The sequence below is a fragment of the Erpetoichthys calabaricus genome, chromosome 2, assembly GCF_900747795.2.
Source record: "Erpetoichthys calabaricus chromosome 2, fErpCal1.3, whole genome shotgun sequence".
Lineage (NCBI taxonomy): Eukaryota > Metazoa > Chordata > Cladistia > Polypteriformes > Polypteridae > Erpetoichthys > Erpetoichthys calabaricus.
Window position 1 is genome coordinate 319,149,532 of NC_041395.2, and position 27,584 is coordinate 319,177,115.

Sequence of the window (27,584 nt, forward strand, 5' to 3'; positions counted from 1 at the left end):
TTTTCCACTGCAATTACTGCAGTAGACTGGCTAAGAATAACCTGCTGTATTCCACTGTTATGAGAATTGAACATTGTACAAAAAAAAAATTTTAATGTGCACACAAGTATTAATACAGGTTTACATGGCCCCATAAAGTGATAGTTTTCAAGGGGGTGGCACTAATGAAGAGAAGGAATCACATTGCATGACAGATGTAGTCAAAATATAGAACCTTTTTATTGAACAAATTTTGCAAACAACTTAAACTATAATTTTGACAACATATTTTCAACCATCCAAAGAGGCATTTAGACTTAGTAAAATATCCAGAGGTGCTTGTCAAAAGTTGTATTGCACTGAACATGTCTTATAAAAGGAATAAATAGTAAATATTTTTTATAAACCAACTACACTTTCTGTTAATGTTTACAGTCTCTGTCCACTGACACATTAAAGTGGCTTTTTATACAACTTTACCATCATTTTATAATATTTAAACTAGTAAATAATAACAATAAAATGAATAATAGTATTACTGATAGTTGCACTATTACTTCAAGCCCAGGTGCATTACACAGTATACACCAAATTAAAATAAAATAAAACAAGTGCAACTTGGTGATGACATCTTTACTAACTGAACCATCATTAAGGCAAACTGCATTAATATGGACCTTGCTTCAAGCTAAGCTATATACATAAATAATAAAACTGCAACTTGCATTTATAATGCTATTTGTGGTATAGCCCTACGGAATCGTATTAGGGCCACGGTGAAGAAAAATAAATACGGACACAAGGAAGAAAAAAACAAACTATATGTCGAGAATAAAGTCGACATTTCCACTTTATTCTCAGTTTATTTTATAATTAAAGTAGATTATTTTATAATTAAAGTAGAATGTCGTAAACTAAACTTCATCCTAAAATCAATGTTTTACTAGATTTTCTCAAACCCCGTCATAAGTTAATGCAGCACATTAAATGCTTTGTGTGAAGTGTTCCCCGACCCAGTTGTTAATCGCTACGCTTCTTAAACTGACTTCCTCCGCACTAAGAGGAGATGCTGGCAGCAATCGCCGCACAGAATCCATTCACTTAATGATATTCCTGCTCTCTGAAAATTTAGAAGGCTAAGATAAATACTTGATATCATTTTCATGATGAAATGCATTAAAGCAGGTATTAAACATGCACGGTAGTCAGGCGGTAGTGCTGCTCCCTGGCAGTAAGGGGTCCCCAGGTGTAAGTTCAGTGTAGAGAACTTTATGGCAGGTGTGACAAGGCTTCAAAAAACTGGATGTATGAATGGGTATCGCACAGGTTTAACTTACCCAACATTTACACAATATTTATGTGATCTGGTGGTCGGAGACACGAACACAGAATTCAATGGATGTTCTTCTGAGCGGGCTTTCTTTATTATACGCGTGCTGTCTGTCTGACGTACCAAAACCCCAGTTCCTATCCTTCCTTTTTCTTACTCCACATAACCAGTCACCACACGATAAATGTCTTTGTGAAATTAAAACTAGTTATAAACTTAGCCCACGGAGTGTTCAGAACTTTAAAAATATCTTCGTTATACATGTTTAATTATGCCATCCATTCAGGGTTGCGCCCATCCCAGCAAGCATTGTGTGTGAGGCAGGAGCAAATCCTGAACGAGTCGCCAGCACATCGCACGGTGAATATGAGCAATACATACACTAGCAGGGTTAATGTAGCATAACAAAACCCCACATCCTACATGACTTTGAAAGGAAACTGAAGCACGCCGAGTAAACCCACCAGAAAAACATGCAAATTCAAGGCAGGGTACACCCGAGACATCCTTGCTGCGAGGCAGCAGTGCAACCTCCACGCCACCGTGCCCCCACATGATTAATACATGCTTTAATGCATTTCATCATGAAAATGATGTCAAGTATTTATCTTAGCATTCTAAATGTTCTGAGAGCAGGAATATCATGAAGTGAATGTATTCTGTGCGGCGATCGCTGCGGCGCCTCCTCAGTACAAGAGGAAGTCAGTTTAAGAAGCACGTACCGATTTAACATGGCACTGGGAACACTTAACACAAAGCATTTGATGTGCTATATAACTTATGATGGGGTTTGAGAAAACCTAGTAAATTAAATATTCATTTTACGATGAAGTTTAGTTTACGATATTCTACTTTAATGACAAATTACGAGAGTAAAGTCAACATGTCGACTTCAATCTTGACATAAACGTCGAGATTAAAGTGGAAATGTCGAGAATAAAGTCAACATGTCGTCACACTATTACACAGTACCCAGGTACATTACACTGTATTGGAAACAAATAAAACAAGTACAACGTGGCTTGCAGTATTTATCCAGCAGTATAGAAACAGTGTTTACACATTTGAAGATAATGGTCCACATCTGACCTTTTAAATCCAAAGTATCTCCAGGCAATGGGCGCGACTCCTTTTTTTTCGGCAAAAGTTCTTCTGTGTCATCATGTCCAACTTTATCGTCGGCTTCAGTTTCGGAATGTTCTCTGTCCATTTTCACCACGCAATACCTACACTACCACTACCTATTTAGCAGTGTAGCAGTGAAAAAGAGCCCCCGCGCAACACCTCTGTGATTAGTGGTGTAGCAGTGAAAAAGGTCCCCACTTGAACAGTTTCCCACTGCGCCACATTCCGAATGTCGTTTAGGCAGTTTAAACCGGTGTTGCGGTATAAGAAAAATCCATATCATAACAAAAATAAAAAACGGTTTTCGGTATGAACCGGTATACCGCCCAGCACTAGTGGCTGTTACTGGGACTGAACTGCTATCACTTGAACTCTTGTATAAGACTCGCTGTGTGAGAAGGGCCAAAAACATTCTCAAGGACAAAACTTATCCTAGAAATTCTTTGTTTGAGCTCCTCCTATCAGGCAGATGCTTTAGGGTAATCCATGTACACACAGACTAAAAAATCTCCTCAGTCTGAGATCATTTTTAATTGAACATGTGCAATAAGCTATATTGGGTAATGTGCAACATACTATTGTAATACAATATATAATATGTAATGTACTATTCATTAACAGGTGCAACAACAATTTATGCTACTATGCTTTGAACAATAATAATTTGCTCTGGTTACTTGATCACGTAACACTATATATGACAAATTTGGAATTATTTGACTTTTCTTTAAATGCACCTTGGGGCTGTCACAAAAAGTAATTTCATTGTGTTACACAATGACAAAGTACTTGAACTTTTAACACTTTTATTGCATCTTTAAAAAACTTCTGTGACTGTGCATTAGATGGCAGTACTATAGTAGATAACTGAGAATGCTGCAGCAAAGTTTGTCTGCAAGCTGGCTGTGTCTACAAGATGTAAGAGTTCTCTCGTACATTGCATCTTGAATGGCTCAGTGGCATACAACTTAACTTGTACCTTGCGTTCAGAGTGTTAAAACGGACCCAAGTGTTTAATTAGCTGACCCTGTTTTCCTTTAACTTTACATTTAGAAAAGTGGAGTAGTTTCAGATTTACACATATGAAATTAAGACATTTTATTTTTACACATTTAAAAGATGCTTTTTGGGAACATCAAGGGACATTGAATTATGAATGCAGTGATCCCACTTTTTCTCTCCTGATACGGATTCTGAAAATTAAACTCAGGGCATCATCTGATACCAGTGCTCATTTATTTTCTTCAGTTGATCATTCTTTTGTGTGTAATTTGACAGGAGGATGGAACAAAACATTTTAAACTACAAAAGAATAAAAAAAAAATCTAAAAAATAGGAAATAAATTAATAGCCTTATTTTTAAGTAGGCTACTAAATGTTACAAAATGGCAGTTATAATTCCAGTGTAAAGCTGTTTTTAGATTAAAAAGTTTGTGAAATCTAAAAAAAAAAAAAAAAAAATCAAGTGAAATAGGAGTTAACTATATGCTGTATAGCTGCATTTAAAGTGAAGAACTTTTAGTGCCTAAACAAACTGATACGTTTAAAATAGGCTAGAAAGTTCAATTAACACTGCAAGAGTTCAGTAGCACTGTTTATTTTGAATGATAGGTTTTTAAAAATAGAATGTTCAGGTATAAAACAATTTAGCAGCAACACCTGAATGAAGAAAATAGATCGATAGAAATGAAATCGCAAGCAGTACCAGCAAGTAGAGTATAAGAAACAGTGAATGGTTTTCAGAGATCACTTAAAGGAATACTGTCACCAAGAATGATTTCGTACCCCATGTAGTTTGTAGTGGTGGCCAAGAAAAAAAATCTCATTTTTCATACAGAATAGAGTTTGACAAATGATGTGAAAAGTCCATGGTAAAAAGAAAAAAAAAAATCATATTACTTGTGTATTATAATCCACACATTTGTTATCCAGTTGCTTCAAAACATGCCAAGAAAAACATGAAAAATGCATCTAAACTAAACCCTCTTGGAATAGAGGATTTGAATTGACTCCCCCCCCCCCCCCCCCCCCCCCCAACATCAGAAATTTTTTGATCTCCATTTCAAATAGTTGTTGAACTTCATGAAGACATTTCTGATGTATTTTTATCCAAGGTCCTATAGCATTAGGGGACATTTTTACCCTTTACCCTGAATATATCTGATGTTGGTTTTGCAAAGCAAATGTTTCACCATGTCAGATTGTTTGAAACTTTATTAGCTTGTTGTTTTTAAAATGCTCACTTTTAAAATTTGGATTTAAAATTGGCATGCCTTCATGCTCCATATTTTATCCTATAGGTCCTCTTTATCTCGAATGCCTGAGAAAAATGAAAAGGGTCACAAAAGATTTGAAAAATTAAATATTTATTTACAGATAACCACCAGCCATAAAGAGCCATCAGGTAGATGGAGGCCTGAACAGTGGAGGCAGCTGACAGGAACCAACAGGCCAAGTGGAAGCAAAAACTCTGGTGTTAGAAGAGTTTGGTGAGGCCATGGAAGGTCGATTCTAGTAAAATCAGAAGAGGGTTGCATTGTTTTGTTTTTTGTTTTTTTTTATATAAACGCGGTGTATGGTAGGCATTGTACAGTGGAAAGAGATCTTCAGTGACCTTTCATGGGATTCTGATCACTGGAGCTGAGGTTTTTTTAAAAGAAATTCCTCCATGGCTAGATCTCCAAATGATGCACTGTGTAAGAAAATACAGGTTTTACAACCAGAATTTAACCTCTTGACTACTACAGAAGTGGAACAGCTCATCTTTAAATTGCGACATCATTGTTATGCACACAGAGAGAAGGCCAATAAGATCTTAGCCCAACAAATCCACAAGCAAGAAGTCTGCAATACAATAACGGCAATTACTAACATAGATAATATTATTGACTATAAAAATTTAACTTACACATTTAGAGAGTACTACAAGTCCTTTATATTCTATACAAGACACAAGCTAATGAGTGTTTTGATTCATTACAAATACCACAGCTAGATACTTAGTGCTGTAGAACTGGATAAACCTCTGACGCTATATGCTATAAACTCACTTCAGAGTGGGAAAGTAGCCAGTCCTGATGGCTGCCCAGTGGAATTTTATTTTAAAAAAAAAATCAAATAAGTTAGCTCCCTTAAAACATCAGAGGATTGTACAGATATAATTGTATAGATAATGTCTTTGCATCCTGTGAACAATTACGCTTCAAATGTAACTTCTCATCAACACGATTCTTTCACTACTTTCAAGCTATAAACTTTGCTGAACAGAACCTGCCCGATTTTTTCCTCCCCTTCAACTTATCTATTCCAGAAGAAATATTGATCAGTCTTGAAGACTCTACAATTTATAAAATATTTTAAAGTCCCTTCTTTTCAAAGATGCCAGGGTACAATGAGGAAAGGATCTGTCACTTAATATTTCAGAAACGGATGGCAGCCATGCATAGAATACACTCTAGCTCCATATGCGCAAAGTATTCAGTCATTCAACTTAACACTAGAATTACCAGAGCCTACTTAAAAACTTGTAGATCCGGCCTACCTTAAATCGCTTCTTAAATCCATTCACACCTCTCCGCCAGCGTCTTTTGTCCTCTAAATGTGCTGATAAAAGACAAGCTACCAGCAGCCAGCTATTCCATCCCCCCACCGACTTAGAATGTGTAAAAAAAAAAGATCAACATGTGCGTTGTTCCTGCTGCACTGAATAAGCTCACGCGCTCTAACATCACCCCTCCCCCCGATCTGACTCTCTAAGTAACAGCACAAGTACAGACGCAAACCAAGTGTAATCAAGAGACCCCGGTTCGATCCCCACTCACTCCTATATTTGCCGTTTTCAGTAGTAGGCTGCTCTTTTTGTTAATATTATACAGTACACACATGCACTTGGTTTGCGTCTGTACTTCTGCTGTTACTTAGAGAGTCACATCGGGGGGAGGGGTGATGTTCGAGCACGTGAGCTTATTCAGTGCAGCAGGAACAACGCACATGTTGATCATTTTTTTCTTTCAGTACATGTGCCTTCCCAGTTTATTTATATATCTCTGCCTGTCTGTCTGTCTGTCTACACAGTGCTCTGTCTGTCTGTGTGTTATAGATCTTAAAAATAACAGTTATAAGGACAGTTGTTCATGTTAATTGCAGTCTCAATTGTTAAAAAAAAATATCTGAAAAGGAGCATCCCACATGAAAATATAACGATCTCATTAACTGACAGTGCATACCAATTTATAAATTTTATGTCCATTTGAGGTTAAAAAGAAAAAGTAACACTTAATCCCCAGCGGGGAATTGAACTGAGGTCTGTGAGGCACAGCAAAGCTGCTGCGCTCTGAGAGGCAAACCTTAGCGTGCTACGCCATGGAAACTGTTGTGTCAGCCTTGAAGCTTATGTAAAAGTGTTTATTTGATCTTTGGAACTCAGGCTTTACACATTCTATAGTTTATGTCTACATTTTGTAACGTTTATTACTAAAACTAGCAAAATACCCGCGCTTCGCAGCGGAGAAGTAGTGTGTTAAAGAGGTTATGAAAAAAAAAGGAAACATTTTAAAAATAACGTAACATGATTGTCAATGTAATAGTGTTGTCATTGTTATAACTGTTGCTGTCTTTTATTTATTTATATATATATATATATATATATAATATACACACACACATAAGACTTACTGACTGAAACGGGCTTTCATTGACAATCATGTTACGTTATTTTTAAAATGTTTCCTTTTTTTTTTCATAACCTCTTTAACACACTACTTCTCCGCTGCAAAGCGCGGGTATTTTGCTAGTGTATATGTATATATATATATATATATATATTATATATATATATATATATACATATACACACATATACACACATACATGCAGTTTTAATAACACAGAAATCAATATAAACATTAACATCATTATCATATGAGAATATGAAGTAATATATAAGAAGCACATTTCATATAAATATAAATTATTAAACAGTAAAATCTTCTTCTGTAATTTGCTACCGTGGCAATTTGTGTGTCTGTCCAGGATTTTAAATGACCTGTAGCTCGCAAACCGTTTCACCTATACACTTGAAATGTGGTACACAAATAGTACGTCACGTCTACTATCCGCTTTATGGGTGATATATACATATACACATCCACATATCAACATATATATATATATACACATATATACACACACACACGCTTTATGGGTGATGATTGTTTTACTATTTTTATGTTTATTTTATTTTATTGTAGAATCAACTGGTATCTGCGCACAGCAGGGCAGCCGTGGGCGGATGCGTATGGTGTATTCACTCCATGTTATCGTGCATTGCGCTGTCACTGGTATTTTGATAAAAGAATTTGAACAACATATAAGAAGCGTATAAATTATTAAACAGTAAAACATTAACATTTAAGAAGTAAAGTTACATGAAGTACTACTGCAGTGCCTTCGGGTATACCTCATTTTTTGTTTGCCCATTACATGCTTAAATGTATACATTTTTTGGTGCATCTACCGGAGAACACGCGACATATAACCGAGCGTGGGAGAAGCATGGATTTTAAACACGCGTTGAGTTCATCTGCTGGTCTCCCTCGTGGAATAACTGGTAATGTTTGACTAAAATGTACAGCGAGTAAAACGACATTACCTCCTATTTTTTTTTTTACGATCTCTGAGATGTTGCTTTTTTCGGTTCAAGGCTTCATAAGCTCTTTTATGTTGTATGGTGTACTTATCCCAAACCATCATCTTTGAATGTTGCAAGACTTTCGCCTTGTATGTAGATCGGGGTAATTACATTCATTGCATTCCTAGTCTGAATCACAATGTGATTGTATGGGTGGTTACCTGGCACTGTAGGGTTGCCACCCGTCCTTTAAAATACGGAATCGTGCCGCGTTTGAGAATGAAATTGCTTGTCCCGTTTTGAATCAATACTGGACGGGATTTATCCCGTATTTTTTTTATCATTTTTTTTTTTAAAGCAGCGTCTCATGCAAATCATCCCACACGCATTTTATGAAGATGCCTCCTTTCCTACTTTTGATTGGGTAATACTTGATGTCATCGTTAGTTTGATTGGTGTTTTTAACTGTCCAGTGAGGAGGGCGTGTCTTTTAAGTACAGTCTGCAAAGTGTTGGCACTGAGATATGGCGTCAGCGCCGTAGTTGAAGCCCCTAATGTTGCGGTCAGCAAGTCGGCTAACATCCGCCATGTGCCGTCTTTCAGTTGCGAGAAGCAGATCATAGAATGGTTGGAACTGTTGCCCCTAACGTTGCGCCACGGCGTCTGGTTCGTTTATACCTCGTGTCTTCTCATTAAACTTTTATCTCGCGAATATGTTATTGCAATCCGCAGCGGGAGCGTTTCTATAAACTTAATTAAAACTTACGTTTTACACCGTGCTTTGTTTCCCTTATGAACATGCTTGTATGCTTAACTCGCTCCGTTCTCAATTGTTTCATTAATTTTTTGCTCTTCGCTGTTTGCGGCTGTTCCTCCATTTCCCCCTACTTCGTTCTTTTATCTCGCGAATATGTTATTGCAATCCTTAACGGGAGCGTTTCAATAAACTGATTGAAAATAGTTTTGCATTTACCTTTTTAGTAAAAGGCGAGCTTTTAAGCCTGAGAAATCACCCCGTAAATGCACACGTTTAATTGCACATGTGTGAATATGTATGGTTACACAGTATTAAAAGACAGTGAACAACGTCAGTTACCTTTGTTCCCGCGTTTGATAAAAGGTGAGCTTTTAAGGCTGAGAAATCACCCCGTAAATGCACACGTTTAATTGCACGTGTTAATATGTATGCTTACACAGTATTAAAAGACAGTCAAAAATTAACGTCATTTACCTTCGTTCCCGCGTGTGACTCGTGCTGTAAATCTCTTCCTTGTTTTTAGTTCACGTGATTACGTAGGAGGCGTGATGACGCGATACGTGACTCCGCCTCCTCCATTACAGTGTATGGACAAAAAATATGTTCCAGTTATGACCATTACGCTTTGAATTTCGAAATGAAACCTGCCTAACTTTTGTAAGTAAGCTGTAAGGAATGAGCCTGCCAAATTTCAGCCTTCCACCTACACGGGAAGTTGGAGAATTAGTGATGAGTGAGTCAGTCAGTGAGTGAGTCAGTCAGTGAGGGCTTTGCCTTTTATTATTATAGATATGAAAAAGTTTCTGTTTTAACAATGTGTTTACACAGATTCCTGTAGAAACGGAACACACATGAAATGCGTGTTCCAAATAACGATCTATTATTTCCACTCTAAAACTCCACTTCACTCCCAGATAATCAATCAAGGCATGAGCTGGGAAAAGTTTGTGCACGTTCTAAGTCGGAGGGGGGATGGAATAGCCGGCTGCTGGCAGCTTGTCTTTATCAGCACATTTAGAGGACAAAAGACGCTGGCGGAGAGGTGTGAACGGATTTAAGAAGCGATTTAAAGTGGGCCGGATCTACGAGTTTTTTCGTAGGCTCTGGTAATTCTAGTGTCAAAATCATTTATGGAGCAAATTTATCTCGTTTAAAATTGTCAAGTGTTTTTAGGGCAAGATTCAACCTGTTAATGTTAATGTTGCAATTTAGCTCCAGCCTCACTGGGCCACATGTTCTGGGCATGCATCAAAGTAACAACATTTTGGACAAAAGTCTTTGCCTATCAGACAGCCTTGGTGTCACAGTCACTGCAGACTCATTAACAGTGGTGTTTGGAGTACTGCCAGACAGGCTAAAGTGGATAAGGACAAACAAACTAATTGCCTTTACCTCACTACTAGCAAGTAGACCTGTATTGTTCAACTGGAAGAATCCAGTTGGTAACCGTTGTTCTATACTATTTTTAAAATTTGAAAAATCTAATTTGCACTTAGAGGATCTTTTCAAATCTTTTTTAAAATTATAGCCGGATCTAATCAATAACATTTTAGAATACGTTTGCATTTAGGGGGGAAAAAAGGATACTCTTAAAGATTAGCCTTGGTTGCTAGTTCTCTGCTCGCTCTTTTGGGTGGGAGTTGAATTTTGTTTTAAGTTTGACTTGATTGTATGTAATGTTACCTGTTTCTAATTAAAATCAATTTAAAAAAAAAAAAAAAAAAAAATTCCTGTGTTCCTGGAGGCTCTGAATGTTGTTGGGCTCTCTGGGCTGACACGTTTGTTCAGCATTGCTTTGAAGTCCGAGACCGTGCCTCTTGATTGGCAAACTGGGGTGGTGAACCACAACTTTTACAACATACTGGTACATTCCTACAAAATGAATAGATGTAATTTAGACTGGTGTGTCCCCAGGAAAATGTCTTATAAGAGTTACTGTTTAAGTTCTTTCCATCTGAATGATAACCTCCACCTGCATTATCTGTTGTGTCACTATGTTCTAAAGTAAATAATTGCATTTCTTTCCTATGTAATGATAAATGTTTTTTGATTTCAAAATATTTTATTTGTTTTCAAGGTATTCCTGTGGCACAGCAACATCTGATTTGGAATAATGCTGAGTTAGAAGATGAATACTGCTTAAATGATTACAAGTAAGTAAAAATTCATCATAGTGATCATTTTTTGGGTTCAGGCTAAGGCAACGAACATGGGCACTCACAGTGTATTACTGTTGGAAAGAGTATCTTACAAAAGATGCCATTTCAAAACAAGTGTGCACAGGTGTTTTACATGTGCTGACAACGAATGACCTTTCCTGGACTTGCATGGATCATTACCAAAGTGTGTCAGCTATATCAGACATTGTTTTTCATTACTCAGACATTAGGTTAGGTTTAGGTTTATTTGTCATATATAGGTTAACACAGAGTCAACATACAATGAAATGTGTATGACGAGAAAAACAAGTCACTCAGCCTAGATCCAATAAAGCTTAAAAAAAGATTACAAGTTAAAAATAGACAAGCCATATAAAATAAAATGTGTACGTTTTAAAAGAAGTTATAGAGCAATATGAGTTGAATGAGCAGCAAGTACAAATGACAGTTATTGCACAGATAATGTTTTATAAGTGCAGATGCATATTCCATAAAGTGCAGATGCATGTTCCAGTCAGTATTCAGAGTGTGTGCAGGTACAGTTTGTGTGTGAGTAGTGCAATGTAGATGTAATGTAAGTGTGTGTAAGTGTTCAGGTGTTGCTGTTGAGGAGTCGAATGGCCTGGTGGTAAAAACTGTTCTTAAGTCTTGTAGTCCGAGCAGCCAGACTCCTGTATCGTCTGCCGGACGGTAACAAGGAGAACAGCTGGCGTGCTGGATGGCTGTGGTATTTTATGATGCTGCTTGTCTTACGCAAGCACCGATGGAGGTAAATGTCTTCAATGGCAGGAAGACTCTTGCCCGTGATGTGCTCTGCTGCCTTCACCACTCTCTGTAGTGATTTCCGGCTGCTGGCAGAGCAGCTCCCATACCAGACGGTAATGCAGCCCGTTAGCAGACTCTCGACCACACTCCTGTAAAAGTTTGAGGTGATGTTGGCATTCATGCCAAACTTCCTCAGCCTCCTCAGGAAGTAGAGCCGCTGGCGAGCTTTCTTGACCACAGTGTCTATGTGAAGGGTCCACGAGAGATCCTTGGTGATGTTTACTCCGAGGAACTTGAAGCTGTTGACCCTTTCAACTTCTATGCCACTGATGTAGATGGCCTGGTGTTCTCTGCCTTGTTGTTTTCGATAGTCCACAATCATCTCCTTGGTTTTGCTGACGTTAAGAGACAAGTTGTTATCTAGGCACCAATTACTCAATGCCAGCACCTCCTCTCTGTAGGCCGTCTCATCATTGTCAGTGATAAGGCCTATGATGGTTGTGTCGTCTGCAAACTTGATGATGGTGTTTGTGCCGTGTTTTGCAACACAGTCATGGGTGAACAAGGAATACAAGAGGGGGCTAAGCACACAGCCCTGCGGCGCTCCTGTGTTTAAAATGAGTGATGAGGATGTGTGTTTGCCGACTCTCACCACCTGGGACCTGTTTGTGAGGAAAGAGAAAATCCATCTGCAGATGGTCGTCCCCAACCCAAGGTCGTCAAGCTTCAAGACGAGTTTTGAGGGGATGATGGTGTTGAATGCCGAGCTGTAATCTATGAACAGCATTCTTACATATGTATTTCCTCTTTCCAGGTGGGTGAGGGCAATGTTTATTGTTAGCGCAACGGCATCCTCTGTCGATCTGTTTGCTCTGTAAGCAAATTGGAGAGGATCCAGCGTGTCAGGGAGGGAGGAGCAGATGTAACCTTTGACTAGTTGCTCGAAGCACTTCATAATGACCGATGTCAGTGCAACCGGGCGATAGTCATTCAGACAGGAGACCACCGGTTTCTTTGGGACAGGAATGATGGTGGATGCCTTGAAGGAAGTGGGGACCACTGACTGCCTCAGGGAGAGATTGAAAATTTTGGTGAACACACCTGCTAGCTGGTCAGCACACGCCCTGAGGGCACGGCCTGGGATGCCATCTGGTCCCGGAGCTTTGCGAGGATTGACCTTTTTGAAGGACCTTCTCACATCAGACGTTTCAAGGATCAGAGTGACAGACTCACTGCCCCCTTGAGGATATAGCACCTGTTCTTTGTTGGCTGCGTCAAAACGAGCATAGAAAGTGTTGAGCTCGTCTGCAAGACATGCAGTGGGCTGAACACTGAATGTGTTTTTCTTTTTATAGTCAGTGATGCAGCACAGTCCATTCCACAGGCGCTTGGTGTCAGAGCTGTGGTAGCTTGACTCCACTTTGTCCCTGTAGTCCCGTTTGGCCTTCTTGATGGACCTCCGGAGGTCGTATCTGGCTGCTTTGTATGCATTAGAGTCCCCTGAGCCAAAGGCAGAGGTCCGCGCCTTGAGCTTAGCCCGAATCTCCCTATTTACCCAGGGTTTCTGGTTAGGATATATGCAAACGGTGGTTTTAGTGACAACATCATCAATGCAGTTGCTGATATATCCTGTGACAGAGTCTGTGAATTCATTGATGTTGCCATCAGCTGCATCCTCAAACATCTCCCAATTAATGATATCAACTCGGATATATAAATCATAGTTTATTCCTCTATTACTAAGGAAATTTCAGTTGTGCAAGGTTTCCTCATTTGGCCAGGTTCTATGCTAATTAATTGTAGGAATGTTATGTGAACACCTGTTATTGCGTGAAGCTGACAGCATTTCTTGGGACTTGTTTTCTTGTAGAGACTGCAGTGTACATAGTTTCCACAATATACAAGTAAATGTGAATTGCTTTTTGATCTCAATTAATTGAGTAATTTAAACATTTATCTGCGCAGACCGATTTAAACTTAGAAAGGGTTTAGTCTTATGGGTTTATTATGCGGTCATTATTGTCAAGTGCATAGAACTTGCTTAGTCTTCATGCCCATTTCAGGCTGCTCCACCTTTGTAGTCTGAATTTGTGAATTGCACTAAATGTAATTTAACCATCTTGCTTTGTAGACCTATTCTGTGGTTCACCTAGTCTTAAGTTTTTTCACAATAGCCTTTCAGTTCTAGTTCATTTATTAATCAGTCAGCTTTATATGCCCTAGCATTTCAGAAGGATGCACGTTGAAGCTTGTTCTTGCCATGAGAGGTGGCCCCATCAACACTAGGAGAGGTATGTATTCCTAGTATAATTGCAAGCACTTGCTTTATTTATTCCATAATTCAAAGGTTCAAAGTATTTTACATTTTTTTTCTTGCAGTTTTTGTTGTGTTAAAATGTCATTTGCAAAACAAAGCTTCACTGTTTGTAAATACTTTTAATTGCATTTATTGAAAGAAAAAATATGAAGATTTTTTTTTTTGTTTATATACATAGAAGTTGGTTGCTTCAGTACTGCAAAACTATGTAGCTGTTCAATCGCATTACTTATCTAAATGTGTGTGTGTGTTTTTGTTGTGCTTATGCTAGTTGTAAAGCAACACTTATTTTTTTTTTTTAAATGAATATTTTTACAATAATTTGCAATGACCAGCGTATAAAATTAGGACCTTCAGAGATGTAATAATCCTATGTGCACACTAAAGAGGTTGAGCCTATTACTTTGCATTGCTAGTTTTGTGTAATATCCTCTTGATTGTTATGCAGCTTAATATATTTTTTTTTCCTTTAAGTCCCAATGGATGACCCAATTAAGGAAATGGTGGATTTTATGGATCCAAATCAGGAAGATATCTGGGAAAAGTCATCTTCAAATAAGCAGGTGACCTTCCTTGTCTACCGAGAAGGTGACCAGCTCAATTTCTTTCGTGTTGTGGACCGTGGTGATGGTACTTTAACACCAATGTCTGAATCACTAAGGTGTGTTATCTTAAACAGGCTTATTTTAAAAAATGTGATTTTACTTATTTTCCACTTCTTTTGTTTAAAGTAATTACTTATTCAAATGAGTTTTCTGTGTTTCTTCTTCTAAGTTTTAGTTTACTTTTCTGCAGTTATCTTTTGCGAGTTTTACTTTCCTTATGTATCATTGTTAGAACATAAAAAGAAAATACATTTTCAGTAAACCTTCACTAAATATCTAAGTACTTCCTAATAAGGGTATTACTGTTTTCAGCTTCACAGTGCAGCATATACTTTCACTTTGTGAGTGCTACTGATTTCTTTGTGATACTTCCAGGTTCATAAATACAAGTGCTGATAACTAATGTCTGCTTATCCCTGCTGTTTCTTTTCTTGCATGAATGAACTTTGTCAATAAGTAACTTGCACCAAATTACATTATTTGTCTAATGAATTCAGGAAGGTATATAGCTCTGTGAATAGTGTTTTTGTCTGTGCCTAGTGATCCTGTACTTGACATAGTCACACTATCTTTACACATTATCTCTATTGGAGTTTTTTTTCTGGGGGAACTTCAGCTTCTTCTCACGTCCGTAAGGTGCAACTGAAAGAAATTTGAACTGTAAATGAATCTAGTGAGAGTAATATGCAGGAAGGTCCTATACAAAGAGCTGGTGTCCCTTATCTCTGTCCTCCTAGAGCAGAAGATCAATTTTCCTAAAATTATACAAGTAAGCAGTATGTGGAGATTTCTATAGAAAATGTGTTTAGCTACTGCTGCTTTTATTGTACATTTGACTTTTGCCTTTCTCATTTAGGACCACATTTATAGGTGAGTGTGCTCTTCATGACTATACTATTCTAAAAATATTTTATGAGTTTACAAAGGTACAAGTAAAAGTATTGTGAGTTCAGTTTAGTCTGCCTCTAATAAAATAAGTTTACAAGTTTTTCATACACAACCTATTTATTCCAGGGTGGCAGCATTCAGTTTTGCCCATAAAACAGCTGTGATTTGTAGGATTCCCCCAAACCCAAATGCAATACCTTAAAAAGTGAGATGGGTTACAGTGAAGTCTTGGTCACACCTCTCTGAAGTTATTACTTTATTAATGATAGCATTGCAAATTAGGCAGAGAACACAAAACTACTTCTGTTTTTTTTAAAGAAAAAGTACATTATGTCCTCCTTATCATATAATAAATGGATACTCTGTTTTTAGTGGTGGATCTGTTTATAATTTATATACTGAAGAGGAGGAAGAAAGTGAAGCTTCACCATCTGGGCAACAGATTATTGAAAATTCAATCACCATGAACAAAATGAAGTTGCTCAAGGCAAAGATGGAAAGTATGAACCTCAGCAAAAAGGTATGCAGCACACATTTTTTAAGTAACTAGGTGTGCTAGGGTGCTTGAAGGCTGTTTTCCGCCTTGTGATATGTATTGGTGGTTGTTCAGATAATTTTTTGGAAAATCGCAACCCATTCCCTTATTTTCTTTAGTGGGACCTTTTCAGCAGTACTGTAAATGAATATTAATGTTCTGTGAATTGGGGAGTGTTTTTTTTTTTTTTTTTTTTAAATTAACAATTTCATTTACAAAGGTATTTAAGCTGATGCTTTTTATTCAAAAGTCAGTTGTCCTATTAAATAAAAAGACTTTTTGGGAAGCTTTTTTTTTTTTTGGTAACTTCTATTTTTTGTTTCAGGTTGGAAGAAGACATTTAGAAATCATTTGTGTTATTGGGCAACTTAATATTACCTCTTCATGTGTTAGATTTGACTGTTCCAAAAAAGAAAATAACCAGACCAGTCTCTTGAAATGCTAAGTTATTAAACATGTCATACCAGCCAAAATACTTGATTTTCTGAAAAATTATTTTCTTAGTTTGTGGTTCTGAGTATGCAGGTAAAAATGCAGTACACAATATTGCTTTAACTGGACAGAATAAACTGTTTCTAGAATCAAAATGTTTTTGCTATATGAAAGGTAAATTAGCTATCAACGACACCAGACACAAGTGTGTTTTAGGTCTTCCATTAAATTATATATCCCATTTAGTTCATGGCTTTAAAAGACCATATGTGCATTGGAACATGAAGTCAGAATGTTGAAACTTAGATTTTTCACCTCTTTATTAAATAAGCCTCAGAACTGACCCTCAGAGTTGGTGAAACCATCCATTATCTCTTCTAAAAGAGTACAATAGGCACTGAATAGTTTGATCCCTGAAATCTGAAAATCTTTTTTTTTTTGCAAATTAAAATACCACCAGGTAATATGTTAGGTATATGCATTTGTTGATATTGCATTTTCTTTGTGTCTGGTAAATCTTTGCATCAGTTGCATTTCCTGTTCCAGATTTTGAACAGGTGAAAGTTCTTGGGGTCGTATAGAGTGCTGTTTTATATTGTATGATTTAATAATTCATTTTCCTATACAGTAATCCCTCCTCCATCGCGGGGGTTGCGTTCCAGAGCCACCTGCGAAATAAGAAAATCCGCGAAGTAGAAACCATATGTTTATATGGTTATTTTTATATTGTCATGCTTGGGTCACAGATTTGCGCAGAAACACAGGAGGTTGTAGAGAGACAGGAACGTTATTCAAACACTGCAAACAAACATTTGCCTCTTTTTCAAAAGTTTAAACTGTGCTCCATGACAAGACAGAGATGACAGTTCTGTCTCACAATTAAAAGAATGCAAACATATCTTCCTCTTCAAAGGAAACAGAGAGTAAAGCAAACAAATCAATAGGGCTGTTTGTACCGGAGGTGCTTCGCATACTTAAGAGCCAAAGCTGTTGAAGGCGGCAGCTCACACCCCCTCCGTCAGGAGCAGGGAGAAAGAGAAACAAAGTCAAAAATCAGTACGTGCCCTTTGAGCTTTTAAGTATGCGAAGCACTGTGCAGCATACTTAAAAGCTGCACACAGAAGGTAGCAACGTGAAGATAATCTTTCAGCATTTTTAGACGAGCGTCCGTATCGTCTAGGTGTGCGAACAGCCCCCCTGTTCACACCCCCTACGTCAGGATCACAGATAGTCAGCGCAAGAGAGAGAGAAAGAAAAGTAAGTTGGGTACCTTCTCAGCCATCTGCCAATAGCGTCCCTTGTATGAAATCAACTGGGCAAACCAACTGAGGAAGCATGTACCAGAAATTAAGACCTATTGTCCGCAGAAATCCGCGAACCAGCAAAAAATCCGCGATATATATTTAAATATGCTTACATATAAAATCTGCGATAGAGTGAAGCCGCGAAAGGCGAAGCGCGATATAGCGAGGGATCACTGTACACTCTTCCTTATAACAATCCAAGGTTGTTAACACTATGTGCCTCAGCTAAATGAACGTATCCAAGCTTGAACTGATGCTGGTGCATGGAAAGCTGGCATTGTCCTCTTTATGTTTAAACAGTAATATGTGTGTTTTAGCCATTCCAGTTTGTTTGTTGTGGATGGACATAAACTAAAATACCGAAAACCCCTTCTCTAGCATAAGCCAATAAAGGGGCATTCGATCCATCACGTGAAAAGTTTTGCTACTTTTCCGATGTCAACTTCCTTGTAGGTATTGTGTCCCAGGACTTGCTCTTTCATTTAGGGAAAAAAAACAAACAAAAACAGACATCTTTACAGAATGCATGATCTGCCCTTTTTACTTATAAGGGTGAAAAGATTACAGTAGTCTGAGTTTGCTAAGTAGTCACTGCATGCCTTCCTCCCCAGCCCTACATTAATCTATTTATTTTAGTAATCAGTACCACAAACAGCATTTTCTATAGCATGTGTGATGGCAAAACCTGTGGGCAAAGAGCATACTAATTTAACCTTCCATCCAGCTTGTTTTCTTTATTCTGCAAACAAAGACAATTTCCCCTCAGGGATTAATAAATTGTATCAAAATCAGATCAGTGCTATGTAACTAACACCAGGGTGTTCCAAGCTGAATGTAACTTCTTTCCAGGTAACTTAATCTGTTTTGTGTTTTATCACTTCCCCATAATTTGGATTAGGAATACTGCTGTTCTGGGTTATGGTACAAGTCCTGGAATCATCTCATTTACATAACACTATCTTTGTGTATTCCAAGAAATCCATCTATTCCAGTATGCGTGGCATTTTCCTCTGTGCTTGATTCACTCCAAAACTGAAAGTAAACTGCAATTCAGTAGGTTGGGAGTAAGTCTATACTTTAATTTCAAAGGAATCATAACTTAGAGGAATCGGATAGTTTTATTTGAAAAGGCTGCACTGTCTCATAAAAGTGCCCCTGCATGAAAGGTGGACAACAATCTTGGAAAAACAGCATTTATAGAGCACTTTGCAATTCAGATAAAAATTTGCAGTGTTTAAAGATAAGTGAATACTGAGCGTTTTCTGTTTGAGGGCAACATATATAAAATATGTGCTATGTTTTTCTCTGTAATGCTGTGATTCAGCAAGAGGTAGAAGTGTCCGTTGTAATTGACTAGACCAAAGGGGAAAAACTGCATTTAGAGGGTTCCTAGGGTTCTAGACAGTCTCTTTAAATAATTTAAAATTTCATTGGTAAACTATAACCAGGCAGTCAGAGGAAACAAATTGAAAATAGAAGCTGTAATGCAGTGGAAGAGCTGAGAGTAGCATTACTGAGACATTATCGTTTTTTGAAGATTTTTGTATCTAATGTTTTTTGCTTTTCGCAGACTTGTGTTGAGGTTTAACTCCTGGATTTACTGTACTACACAATTTTAAAGGAATCAATTTTTTTTTCTCAAATTTAAGTCAGTGGAGTTGGTTAATGTACAATTAAAACCTTCTGTTATTACATCTGAAATGTCCAGATGGTTAGAGCCTTAATGATTGCTGTTCAAATATAGTTTTGTTTTTAGGTGAGAAACACTAACAATCTAAACAGAAAATATATTTATTTTCAATGGTGTTTATCTTTTACAGCCCAAGAAGACTGCCAAAGTGAAGCCAAGGCCCCCCATTGGTCCACGTGCCTCAAGTAGCCCTATGAATACTGCTCGTCAGCGCCTTTTTAGAGTCCTTCCTCACATTGGCCAGTCCTTGAATCCTGCATCATGCCTACCTCCTGTAGGTGACCATAATCCCTCAGTTGCTGCATCATCTGTACACTCACCATTGTCAACACTTACTTCACCTGGCAGCAGCACAGTCCCTTCTTCCAGCTGCTATCTGCTAAATGAAGAAGAAACCTGGAAGTGTCCTGTGCTTGGATCACCATTGACCAAAATTAGATCTCCTCCCAAAGTGTCACGGGTGGAACTTGGAAATTCAAAACTTTTAAGAAATTCTCTTCCTCCTTTAACCTCTCTAGAGGACAGGGAGGAAGGTGACCTCTTAGAAGAGACACTAGACTCTCAGAAATACTCCCTACAAGCTGAAGATGATCTTGTGACCAGTACCCATGAGGATCCTTTTGCTGTGGTAAGTGAAAGCGTTGCTGACTGTGATCCAAGTTCAACTGTAAGCATTGAGCTTGAACACACAAGTAAAGGACTGGGATCAATAGAAGAGGATGCTGTTTTACATTTTCTACCTAAGGCACTGAGCTCTGATTCGATGGACACAGGAGTTTTGAGTACTGACCAGACATCATTAAAGGCCGTTAAAGTGTTGGCTGGACTCCAGTATCCATCACAGCTGAGCACTATTGGAAAATTACAGAGACTTCCTAAACCTTTTGAGTACAGTGCTAGCCTTCGGCCTCATATGGCCCACACAATGCTGAAGTCAGGGGAGCGCTCCAGCATGCCAAGTGCTTCTCCTATTCGAACTCCCAGATATCGTGGTGTAGCAGTGGACTCTACAGGCAAGCGGCCCAATGTTCTTTCTAAAACGGAGGCAAGAGACATAACCGAAATTGCCAACAAGGCTTCTAAGGAGCCCCTGGGCTCTGTAAATAACCTAGGCCTCTTGGCTTCGCTGGCTCGAAGCTCGAGTGGAAACACTTCACAGAAGAATTTTGGTGCGAGTAGTCTGTGTGCAACCTCAGGAGTCCTTCCCAACAGCCTTCATCTCTTTCAGGAAGACCTGTTAAGAAAAATGTCTCCAGCTGGTGACACTTCTAGCTCTGCAATGGTGAGTGAAAGGTTTTATTTTTTCTTTAATAGTCTTTATACTATTCTTGGGTTTTCTCATTAAACTAAACTTATTTCTGCCATTCTTTCAATCTACCTCATTTTGAATGACATTTTCTAACTTTATAGAAATCAGTGTCTTCTGTGAAACAACTTAGAACTATGTGCTATAACGAGTTTTTTGTTTTTAGGTGTCGGATGAAATGTTGAGTGGTATGTACTTTAAGAGCTGTGCAAGTAAATGCTGCTATACCAAGCAGCAGGTACAATTTCGTACAAAGGAGTATAAGGAACTCATTTTGATGACTGAAAATATTGTTTCTTTCAGTAGTTTTGTAGTATGCGATGACTGTCAACCTTCAACTTCTCAATTCCAGTAGCTTTCCCTCTTTAATAACAATACTTTTTTATTTGCCTGATTGTTTTTTTTTCCATCCATCCATCCATCCATTTTTATGGGCGGCACGGTTCCGCAGTGGTAGCGCTGCTGCCTCGCAGTTAGGAGACTCGGGTTCGCTTCCCGGGTCCACCCTGCGTGGAGTTTGCATGTTCTCCCCGTGTCTGCGTGGGTTTCCTCTGGGCGCTCCGGTTTCCTCCCACAGTCCAAAGACATGCAGGTTAGGTGGATTGGTGATTCTAAATTGGCCCTAGTGTGTGTGCTTGGTGTGTTTGTGTGTGTCCTGCGGTGGGTTGGCACCCTGCCCAGGATTGGTTCCCTGCCTTGTGCCCTGTGTTGGCTGGGATTGGCACCAGCAGACCCCCGTGACCCTGTGTTCGGATTCAGCGGGTTGGAAAATGGATGGATGGATGGATGGGTGTGTTTTTTTTTTTTTTTTGTTTTGTTTTTTTGCTACTGTTCTTTAAATGTGCTGTATAATATTTTGCCATTACATTGGAATGACAAAATGAAACCGGTGATGCTTTGCAATAACAATGGGAATTGCCAGGGGTGATGATCTAATAATTAGATCATAACACAATGTGTAGTGGGTTTTTTTCTTCACAGTATATTAAGTATATTACACTGAAGCTGAGGTTTAAATTGTATCCCTATAGTCGAAAATGTTATTATTTTGCACTCTACCGAATCTCCTAATTTAAACTGTGCACAACCTCCCACCCCCTTTTTTTTCCTCCTCAATATAATACATTTGGATTTAAAATATTTTGGTAATCTACACAATAAGACTGAATATTCAGTTTCTGTATGCTATACACACATTGGTACATCAACTGAGTTTTGCGCAGGGCTAGTACGAGGTGGGCCCTTAGGTTTATAGTAGGGCTGTAAACCAGTAGTTGATATTTGAATTTTTCTTGTTGCACATTATTCATTTCTCAAACATTAAAGTTCCTTGTTAGTTAATGAGGTGGGAATCAGGTCTTGTGATGCTTCACTTGCAGTTTTCTTTTGCTGCTAGAGCTTCCTTGTTGCTCAGATTTAGATGAACTTTTGCAACTTAGAACAGGGGAAAGCCAAGTGTCCACAGAAGCTTGATTATGATGTGTGATTTCAGCCTAGGTTTCTTGCTTATTGCTTGCAACGCTTCAATTGATTGGCCACCTATCTAAATTGCAAATGATCTGATCAGTGATTGGTAATGTGGCTATAACATGACAGATGGTACTTTATTTTTATTACCACTGCTGTATGCTATAGCATAGTTTCTCATATCTGTATACTGTAAGGCAGGACAGTGTTAAATTCCTGATATTTTTCCTTAGTGTATCAGTACTATAGTTTTACAAAAAATATTGCAGTACTCTTTAGTAGGGATCTTTTCTCCTTCCTCTAGTTTTCTATAGTGGTGATAGTTCCTGTCTGTGTGACCTTCAATTAAATCAGTTAATTTTGTTAAATTAATTAATTTTGTTCTGAATATGTTCTCTTAGTTGACAGTATAACATTTTGATGCAAGTATCGTTTGGCTAAATACTAATAGTATAATGTAGGGTTTCCCAAATTGTATGTATTTATTCATTTATTATAAAGGTGAGGCCTACCAAACAGAGATTCATTTAACTGCTAACAGTAGTTACACAGCTGGATATGGGATAACAGTTGACCTATCAAAATAAATTCTTAGCTACAGTAGACTACCAACACACACATTCTCCTCTATAATTATTGGCATCACTGGTAAAGATTAGTTGGGCAGGTGGGGAAGGTTCTAAAAAAATTCAACTATGGTTGAATTACCTTAATCTTGCACTGAAAAATATAAGAAATCTAACCTTTACCTGAAGTAAATTTGAGAAAAATAATTCCTCTTCAAGAAATTAATTTTAACAAAACTACTAAACGTGTGATGATTATTGCACCCCATTAGATACTTTTTTAAACAAACTTCCGTGTAAATAAGAGAGCACTGAGTCATCTCCTATAACATCTTTTAAGGTTGGAAAATACAGAGCAGGGAATCCGAGACCATTTGTCTTTGGATGATCTGGAAAGATTTTTTAGTGTCAAAGGTCCTGTATTGTGTACTGTCCTGTTCAGCTCACCCTACAGGTTTTCAATGAGATTAGGCCAGTAGACTCTGGCAGCCATGGCAGAAATTTAGCTTTGTGTTCCTTTTAACTATCTTTGCGTTGATTTGGACATATGTTTTGGAGGCAGCCAGATTTACACTTAAAATCTCCTGGTTTTTTTTTTTTTTTTTTTTTTTTATGAGTTCCATGATAACCATGCACTCTAACAATGTTCCCAGGGCCTGTGGAAAAAAGGCAGCCCAACAACATCACAGAAAGTGCAGCATACCTGACAGTGGCGATCAGGTTCTATTTTGTATAGCCATCGTTCTTTTCACGACAGACCTAACTTACCAAAAACCCAATTTTCATTTAATTTGATACATGCTTGCAATTAAAATTTCACCAGCATTTAGTAAACAACAGGTGCTTTATTTTTCTGGTAAAATGACAGCAATGGCTTTTTTCAGCCATACCTTCCAAATAATCGGTTGGCACGAAGGTAATGTCTGGAGACTTAGTGACCCAAACATGCAACTTTTTTATTAGTGCCCTAACAGTAGCTATTATGTGTATTTCAGATGATTTTTTTTTAATATCCATTCCCTGACTAATGAAGGTCAACACACTTTTCTCGCATTTGAATTGTTCTTATCTCTTACTGATGAATAAATATTTGTCCTCATTGTGACCTTATATTTATACCCCAGTGAAACAGGAAGTCCTGATTTGCTGCTTGAAAGTTTCAGCACACTCTGATCATCTTAGAAACATAATATATTGATGGAAAATGCTTTATTAACATTTTGTCCATAAGAATTTCTAGGGGTGCCTATAATTGTGGCCCATGTGTTTCATATCCTTTTCTGGAATTGAGTGTTTCGAAACAACCAACCCCCTGATTAGGTGCAGACAACTAAAGGTGGTGTTTCTTAAATCCTCCATTCGTAATATTATAATTTTGGTTGTTCAGGCATGGGTATGTATTTTTGCTTTTCTTATGTAAGGGAATTTTTTTTTTTTTAATGTAAGAATAGTAGGTTGGCTTGATATGAAAAAAATTGAAAGCATAAAATTTACATACATTGGTGCCTCGTACTTTGAACGTTCCAGAATTTGAACAGTAAATTTGACCCAGAGTTTGAATGATGCTTCTACGTTCGAAATGCATGCACAGTGAAAAAGCAGCAACAAATTTTGCTTAAGCAGCAAGCATAAATGTAAACTGTTGTGTGCCTAAATTGTTTCGCTCTTGCTGTGAAACCATCTCTTGCCTTGTGCTTGCATGTTTTCAGTGCTCTTTTCACTTTATTTTTGGTGGCTTGGTATCTAAGAAGTGTGAAAGCAACAGAGCCTAAGTGGAATGTTGTAGTGTTGATAAATGAGGTGATAAAGGAACTTACCACAAAGCATGTTTATGGAAGGTGACTCCCCTTCCAAATAGTAACCTTCCTGTTCCTCTCCACCAGCCACACAGGACATTTTATTATATAGTATTTACATATTTTATTTATGGTTTTCATTTAATTTTTAATTTATTAGTTAGGGCTTTAATTGTGTTTTTTTACCTTTAAATTGTGTATTTGCTGCATTAAAATTTTTAATTTTAATTTTTTGGTTCAAGGAATTATTTCATTTTCCATTAATTCTAATGAGGAAAATTGATTCGGACTTCGAACATTTAGTTCAAACGATCTCCTGAAACTAATTAAGTTTGAAATATGAGGCACTACTGTACTTTTAATATGCAAAATTATTCTGCATGCTTGTTAATTCTGATCAAAAGTAGTATTCACAATTTACATACGTCAGGTTAAAAAATTGCAAAATAATGCAAAGGCAGTTCCTGCTTCTGTATTAATTTTTAAGCAATGATGAAAGCTCACGAACATTGAAAATCCCATCTGAAACAAAAGCTTTCCATTATTGATTTATATTAGTCAATAATAAAATGTAATGTTAGATACATTTATTAATAATAAACATTTGTCCTTGTTGTATATTCTTCTGCATTAGTCTGACAATCTCTGCAAATATTTAAAAAAAAAAAAAAATTGTACGCTAAAAATGTTTACCAGAGAGAGCAAGAGACAGACTTTGCAAACTTCTTGTTGATTGAGGAGTGGAAGGGGTGAGAGAGACAACAGATGTTTTTCACAAAAATCCTTGTGTTTTGATGCATTGTTTCTGGGCAGTCTGAAGTCTGGGGTATTTGCAAAGTGGTTGGGAGTGAGAAGGTTGGATTACCTCTGGCCCCAAGTAAGTAGTGGGAAAGATGGGAGTGAAGTCTCACAACACTGTGTGTGTGTGTGTGTTATGTCTTTCCCCCATGTCTCATCTGAGAGCTGCTTATGTATCACACTGATTGAAGTTGCAGCTCTAGTTAGTAACTACACTGATACTGGGACTACTTTAAAGCAAAAATTGAACATTTTCCTCTAATGCAAACAATTACGAGTCTCTCTGATCCCAGTGTAACATAGATTAAAAATGATCATGAATCAGACTTCGTTTTGCCTTCATTCTGCTTGCCAAAAGGATATGTCAGTCATTTACAGATCAGTTTTTACACATCACTTTTCTTTTGGGAGGGGATATCGTTCAACAAACTTAATGAACTAGGTGATTTGTCTTCTACTTTAGGTTCCTGAAAATCTAATTTCATTGCATTGATTCATTGAATTGACAGAAAAAGATTGATAAAAATCACTTTATTACATTAATACAATGGCTGTAGTGTGTATCTGTTTGTGTGTGCCATTCTGGTCTCTGTTATATATCATTTGGTATGGGATTTGTACAGGTTTGGGGCACATGTGAATCTAAGAAAACACTCCGCATGGTGCCACAATTCAGGTTCTCTAATTCAAATGCAGACTTTTAGTCATGTTTCTGGTGAAAATAAGTTTCTTTACATTTTTGACAGTGTTACTTTTGATAAGAAAACAGTTGCTTTCTAATACTTCGCTTTACATTTTTTTGCAAGTTTTGACAGAGTTTATCTATCATTTATTTATAGAGCTGTACTGCAGCATCCTGGTAGTAAATGGTCCAGTAGTCAGTTTAATGAAACAATCCTTTTTTTTTTTTTTTTTCTTTCTTACATTCCACCTCCTTTGACTGTGCTCCTGTATTTACTCAGATTTTCTTTGCATGTATGCCTTCATTTAACCAGGCTCATCCCAAAGTTGGAATGGGCGAGAGCATCTTAGACATCTGCCATGCCCATTTCTTCCTTGCAACCAATGTCTGGTTTAAACCTCCATTTACTTCCAACATTTTATCTTAATAGCAAATCTCTGAAATACTACAAAATCTCAAACACTTTCACCCGCCCCTACATTGTAGAAATTCTCTGAAAATCTTGAGTATATCCCTACGCTCTTTGTTGTTAAATATCACCCTACTGTTTCTTTCTTTCGTTCATTTTCTGACCATTACGTAGCTTATTTAGAAATCTGCATCAGTCTCACTAAGATGTTCACAATTGGTGTATGGGTATTTAAATACAGATTTTTATTCACTTGTCTATTTCCAAGACCGGTACATGTCATGAAGAATCTGAGTAGATTCAGAGTGAAGGCCCACCATTCAGAGTTTTAACCACAGATTTTAACCATTCATCTTAAGCTGACTTTCATGATGTTAGCTCAGTAGCAGTTATGGCACCCTGCCAAATACATTCAGATTTATAAAGCAGCTGTTTAATATAACAAAGGAGTTAAAGTTCTTTGAATCCAAGAAAAGCAAATGATCTACAGAGAAACCAAAAAGTGAGACTATGTTAAAAGTCTGTTACAGGAATACTCCACTCAAAACTCTTGAAGTGATTGAGGGAGAGAGGCAAATTTTCAATTCAAAAAGTGTATAGTATTATTGGAATGCCTTTCTTGTTTTTGATGTACAGTAATTTTTCCAGTAGTAACTATCCATATTACTAACCGAGAATGGTAAACCGGATGGCATGGACGCAGGTACACAGCGATGGGACCATGAGATGTACTGCGCAGGCGCGTACAGCTCAGCTAACGGAAATAGCAAATAAAACAACTGCCATATTGTGAGTGGCACTACTGCGGAGTGAAGTTAGGAATAATGTGCTGCTTGGGATTGTACAAACCGCTGAACGCTCTACACCAAATTCAAACACAATACAGCTCAACGATACACACACAAGCCCACCTGGATAAGATCAATGAACGCAGGTGCCTACAACAAGCGTCAGAAACTGCGGAAGCAAAGCAGGCACAGGTTAAGACACTATGGGGTCCGCAAAGGTCCACAAAGAGAGTACGGAATATATAAGGTATTGATTG

General features: G+C 37.7%; 1 protein-coding gene across 1 annotated transcript in view; it reads left to right on the top strand.

Annotated features, from left to right (window-relative positions):
• zfand4 (zinc finger, AN1-type domain 4) overlaps positions 1-27,584 on the top strand; it is a 100,650-nt gene that overhangs the window by 55,784 nt on the left and 17,282 nt on the right. Inside the window, exons 3-7 of the mRNA XM_028795929.2 lie at positions 10,898-10,973; positions 13,968-14,035; positions 14,536-14,722; positions 15,927-16,074; positions 19,646-20,797. Of these exons, the coding sequence (XP_028651762.1) occupies positions 10,898-10,973; positions 13,968-14,035; positions 14,536-14,722; positions 15,927-16,074; positions 19,646-20,797 (1,631 nt within the window). The remainder of the gene's footprint in view (positions 1-10,897; positions 10,974-13,967; positions 14,036-14,535; positions 14,723-15,926; positions 16,075-19,645; positions 20,798-27,584) is intronic.